This window comes from Phaethon lepturus, unplaced genomic scaffold (assembly GCF_000687285.1).
Source record: "Phaethon lepturus isolate BGI_N335 unplaced genomic scaffold, ASM68728v1 scaffold14678, whole genome shotgun sequence".
Taxonomy (NCBI): Eukaryota; Metazoa; Chordata; class Aves; order Phaethontiformes; family Phaethontidae; genus Phaethon; species Phaethon lepturus.
In genome coordinates, this window is record NW_010558416.1 from 60,563 (window position 1) to 66,562 (window position 6,000).

Genomic DNA, 6,000 nt, shown 5'->3' on the forward strand with positions numbered 1-6,000 from the left:
CTTGGCTTCCAGCAGCTAAAAGATGGTATTCATCACCACAGCATTTCACTTGGCTTTTTACCAAGAGCAATTGTTTGCTTAGCTTGGGTTCTTAAGGACATTTCAGAAAGTGGTAGAAGTATTGAAGATACTGAGATCCTGTGGGTTTCATGAAAGTGGTTGACAAGGTAGAAACGAGGAGGTTGTGTGAGTGCCTCTGCTAGGGGAAGCCTGCAAACAGAGCTCTGCCTGGAGGGTCTGCGCTGATGGGAACAGTTACAAGTACCTCAGCTGCATGAAAGGCCCTTTTTTTGTGTGTTTCCACCTTATTAGCCACCAGGGAATCCAACCTTAAGGGACCATGCCAGAAGACCCCAGCTTGCTTTGTTCTGCTGCTCACAGAGGACAAAGCTTGTTTTTCTCCTTCTCAGCATTTCTTATTCTCTGCAGAGAGGTTAAACACAGGAAGGAGACAAACGGAACACTACTTTAGGAAGTGGTTAGAGTTTTTAAGCCAAACACATTAAAAATGTCATTTATTGAGGCCACTGAAGCCTCTTCTCCAAAGAGAAGTTCAGAATTGTGCTGTAGCTTTGGGGAAAAAGAGCTTAAGTAATTTTCTTTTTTCCAGCTGAATTTTCAGCAGCTGTCAGCATGGACTCTTGTCAAAAAGAAAAATAATAATAATTTTGTGTAGAAATACATGTACCTTGGAGAATGATAGGTACTGCTAAGAATTTTGCTCAATATTTGTTCTATAGAATTACCCTGTGTATGTACATTCTTGCTTTTTAAACAAAGGCTGCTTACTATTATACTTTGTGTGTTATTTTGATATAAGTATAGAAGAGAGGGAGAAGGACGTGCCATTTCTTTTTATTCTGTTAAACCAGATACTGAAGGAAATACTGATTAAACCAAACCATGTCTCTGTAAGTTAGAATGTCTTTTATTTGGCGTTATAAAATGTAGCATCAGTTCCTTTTAATGATGTGATTTTTTTTTTTGCAGCTTCATTGCAAATCTTTCATTTTTTTGCTTTTTTTCTCCAAGTGGTTTTGTAAGTGTTACAACATAAATCCAAGGTTAATACCTGAGATTTATCACATAATCTAGTATTTTGAAGTACGTGATCGTTACTTTATTTTACCACAGACTTGATTTATTGTGAAGCTGACATTTAAGAAGTAGCTTATACAGACATCCCTGTAGGCACTTTTTTTCTTTTTTCTTAAATTCGTTTAGGCATGAAATGAATTCACTGAATATTTATTGAGGCTCTATGGACAGTTTCCTTTTCTAGTGGGCTTATTTTGCTCTCAGGAATGTGAATCTTTCTACTGCATCGATTCCCAGACTGGCCGAAGAAGAGCAGGCATCTCACTGAAGGAAAGAATTGAAACAAAACTGAGCAAAGAATATTATTATTGTTTATGAACTGTATCGTGTATTAAGCTTGCAGGCCAAATCTTTCTGGATTAAAAACTGGTTAGGTTCCAAGCAAGACTGAAATGCCTTTTTAATGGAAATAATACTTTTATATCCTAACTCCTGAAGACAAATAATAGCGTTTCCAATACTTTTATATCCAAACTCCTGAAGACAAATAACAGCGTTTCCAAAACAAGGCAAAGCAGCCTGAACAAATAACATAATTCAAGCTTTTGTAATTTCAGGTACTAATGAGAAATACAAATGTGTTTCAGTATGTTCAGTACAAGCTGCTGGGATCCTGTTCCCTCGGAACAGAGAGGTCATCTCTGTATCCCGGCAGAAATTTATCACGTCAACCTGTTCTCTCCCATGTTTGTCAAGTCAGATAGCTGCTCAGAAATAGCACCTGAAAAGAGCTGCCCGGGAGCCCCGTCGGCAGCCGCCCGCAGACCTGGCTGCATGGGCACCCCGGTCACCCACACCCCGGTCACCCACGTCAAAGGGCGCTCTTCAGAAGCGGGGGGTGGTCGGTTCCTGGAAAGCTGCTCGTGTAGCTGCGGAGCGTGGAGAAAAGGATGAGAATGAAACAAAGGAGAGGGAATGTGCGAGTTAAGCTGATGGGGTCAGGGAATTTCGAGGGGTTTTTTTCTTTTTTAATTTGTGGTAGTGTTATTAAAAGTTCCTTGAGGAGAGGGACTAGAATGGAGCTCTTCAACCTTCACTCGTTTGTCAGCAGTCAGCAATGTGTGGGAAACGTGTGTCATTGCTTTCTCTGCCTCTCGATGGGTCTCGTGGCCATGGGCTTAGCCTTCCCTTTCCCACACCTGCTGACCACCAGCCATGCTGGAGGGTTTCACAGGCAGCACGTTCCCACAAGCCGATGTCGGGTGTAAAAACCTGTAACAGAGAACATCTGCTATTCGAGCCACCCTTCAAGTTGTCTGTTAGGCAGCTAATTCCTCTTGCCATGTAAGCCCCCATGAAATGACAGCATGACTCTCGTCTTGTTACTAGATCAGAAATCAAAAGCGTAACCGATCAAAACGTGGGGGCCTGTCAGAGCAGCTTTGAAGAGCTTTCTTGCCCGTCTGCTGCACTGTCACCTTTCACCTGCTCCAAAGAAAATGATTTGAGGGCCTGCTGTCTTGTGTTACTTGTGTTAGGGTTGTTTAAAAGTTGCAGGCTGGGTCGCTCACCCCTGCGGAAGGTCCTGTTGTGCTGCCAGGGCAGCACAAAGGAAACCTTGAACCACCCGTACTGGGGATGGGCTGCCTGTACTGCCAGCAGCAGTAAACCTTCCACTTGGGAAGAGTCAGCTTCTTGCCATCAACCTGTCCCTCCCTCGTGCATGCCGGCTGCCTACTTCTTTCTTTCTTCTCCCCTTTTTGCAGCTAGCTGTTATCTCACGCCTTGCACTTAAAACAGCAAGTCGTTGGGATGGCGGGCCACCCTTTTTGTGACTGTGGAGCACCTGGCAGGGTGGCACACCAGGGGCTTTGTAGCACCCAGAACAGAGGAGCAGGCAAGGCATGGCTTTATGATCCATCCCCTTTCTCCTGTCTTGCAGGCAATGAAGTTCCTTCAAAAGAACATCATGAGCTGAAGCCATACGTCCATCACCTGCATGTCATCGACAGCCAGCAAGCTCTGTTTGAGCTTTCTCACAGGATAGAGCCGCGAGCGTGAGCGTACACAGCTTCATATAACCTTGTAACTGCAGCACTTTGAATTAAGTGAATGTTTATACCAAGCATGTTGCTTCCCTATATAAGAACAGTTTACTGAGTTTTATCAGTAGCTCACACAACATGCGCAGGAAAATCAGGCGAGAGCCAGCAAAGGAGCTGCTCACAGAGTTGCAGGGCAAGCTTGGTGCCATCCCCGCTGGTCACCGGGATGGAGGGAGCGGAGCAGCATCCTTTGAGCTCAGGAGCTTGGTTTCTGTGAAAATATTGTTTGGTCCAGTGTAGCTTTCAATGCAGATTCTGCCAGTGTTAGAATGAAAGGAAACGTTTTGTCACAGCAGCAAACATTTCAGCAAGCAACATGCCGCAAGGGGCTGATTCTCATTTCACCGCTGTATGTACCTCACCAATTCAAGGCTGCCAAAATGTTGTTGCCAAAAACTGTGCAATCCGTGCAGCTCCCCTGAGTCCACTGGAGCATCTTATTTGAGATAAGTGCAGACAACCAGGAATGGGAATATAAAAAGGCAGCACACCAGATGAAACTCAAGAGCACGTCGTGATGTGGAGGTCAGCAGTAAACAGTTCACACTATTATGGCCCCTTAGGAATCTGCTTTATAAAACACACTGTAAGAGCCAATCCACTTTTGTTGCAATTTCTGGACACAATTGTTTGTACACTGAAAGCACGTTATTTTCTTCCTTTTCAGTTATATCAGATTAAGCACCAGCTCCTGCAGTTAACATGTTATAAATTATTACAGCAGGAGCTTTGTTTTCTGCTTGGATTACAGCCTGCTTGGTGTCTATTCAGAGGCAATGCTTAGATCCACCTACATTCCTAACTCACCTCCTGGAAATACTGTTTCAGCAGGTAAAACTTCACCTAACTTGCCCACGCTTCTAGTTTTTAAAGGAAAAAAGGGTACACCTTACAGGGTGCCAGTGTAATTACCTGCATACACACTGGGCTCTCAGCATTAGAGTCCCTTTCTGTCCCTCTCATACCCCTCCCCTAGCCAATTCTCATGTAGCTAAAAGTACTACTTCTGGGCATGTACTGAGGCAGCATTTCTAAAGTCTTGTCTACAGCTGACCTACATCTAAGCACCACCATCACCATAGCTGTGGTTTTCAGTGCTAAGAAGTTGCCCTGAAATAATCCAGTGAATGCCACAGGCAACGTGCAGCGTGCTACATGGTCTGGCACACGTGGTAGTGGTCCCTTTACAGAGCAGCGAGGATACGTTGCATTGCTTGCCCATCTCTGTTGTATGTTTTCCACATGAGGAAGACTTCCAAGAAAATGGTCCTTTACTGAGATGTGGGAATACTGAAGTAGCATGCTCTTCATCATTGTGTTATCTCTGGTTTAAAGGGATTTAAAAAAAAAAAAAAAAGCAGCTTTAACAAGTAGTCTGGGGGGGAATCTGTAGAATGCGTTTGGTTTTCCCATCTGTGAAATATTGTATAGATCTATTGTAAAGGAAACAAATGTTTCAGAAATGTATTTGCTTGTACTTTGTTATTATCAAATACTATATGATTTTTTTTTTTTAAGAAAAAAAAAAATCTTCTTTTTACCCAGTAAAAAGAAAAAAAAATAAACTCTTGCTGGCCATGGAGTAAAAATTTCCTATGTTCTTCTGTAGATGTGACTGCAGATATTGTAAATAACTCTTTTGTGCAAACAGACCAAAACTGTTTGGATGAGGATACTAGCTGCGATGGGCTCCTTTTTGCAATGTAAGAACACAAACTTGATAGAATTTGATGCTTGTGTTACTGCAGTTCTTCCTCTGGCTACGTACAGCACTCCCCCGATCCCCACCTACACGCATTACCTGGGTGGTTTGATGGTTTTTGAGCTCCCCCTTGCGAAATCTTTTTAATGTGGCATTATTTTTAGGAGCCTGTATGTAGACCAGCCTGCATGCTTTAGCTCACGTGGTGTAACACTCTAGTCCGCAAGTTCTCTTGAAATCTGTGGGAGAAGGAGCATGAGAAGGTATTCAGGGTGAGAAAGTGGGCCTGTTCCTCAGTTCACTGCATTTGGCTCTGTTTTGGTAGTTACCGATGATGATAGCAGTAGTGGTGCCAGAGAAGAATAAAAGACAAGGAAATGAAAGGAGGGGAAAAAAAAGAAAGAAAGAAGAAAACAGAAGTAGAAAGATGACTCTACGCTCAGGCTTTGCTTTGAAAGCGTGCTAGAGCCACCTTGAAGGCTCCTCAACTCTGCCAGGTCAAACTGGTTGAAGTAGATGGACTGGTTAACGTTGTACCATTAGGCTTCAAGCCAGCTGGGGCCTTGGCTATCTGCACCTCTGTAACTTTATACTAAATCAAGTGTTATCTACCCCTTGCAGCTGGCATAAACTCCGTTTGAAGGCACATAGCCAGAATTAACTTTGTTATCTGTGTTGTGGCTAATTAGACTACTGTTTAAAACTTTACAAGCTAGTTTTCATAGTGGCCTGTATAATTAGAATATAACTTTCTGGCCTGAGGGGCCAACTTGGGTGCATCAATTTCACATGGAAAATATGGATATGATAATTTACCATAAAGGAAGGGCAAATAGTCCAAATCTGAAACTAACATATCTTACAAAAAAAGGCCCGTCAGAGTCTTCATTCAACAGAAGCATTGCAGAGCTGGGCTGCAGACTGGCAAGCAGTTTGAAGGTGTGGTGATTGAGAGGAGAACCAGAAGTAAACCCTGTGAAAGAGAGGGGGTCACTACCCAACCTCTGCCAGGGTCCAGCACTGGTGATACTGTGTGATTTTTAAATCCTTCAATAGCGCAATTATGTTACATAGGATAAAATCCATGAATCTGAGTTTATCACAATCACACCTGGGGTTAAATACTCTGCATATTTTCCTTAGTAGGTAGGAGGA

General features: G+C 43.1%; 1 protein-coding gene across 1 annotated transcript in view; it reads left to right on the top strand.

Moving 5' to 3' along the window:
* RAPGEF5 (Rap guanine nucleotide exchange factor (GEF) 5) overlaps positions 1 to 4,086 on the top strand; it is a 36,113-nt gene extending 32,027 nt beyond the window's left edge. The window contains exon 16 of the mRNA XM_010293061.1: positions 2,981 to 4,086. Within this exon, the coding sequence (XP_010291363.1) occupies positions 2,981 to 3,099 (119 nt within the window). The 3' untranslated portion in view covers positions 3,100 to 4,086. The remainder of the gene's footprint in view (positions 1 to 2,980) is intronic.
* The last annotated feature ends 1,914 nt before the right edge of the window (positions 4,087 to 6,000 follow it).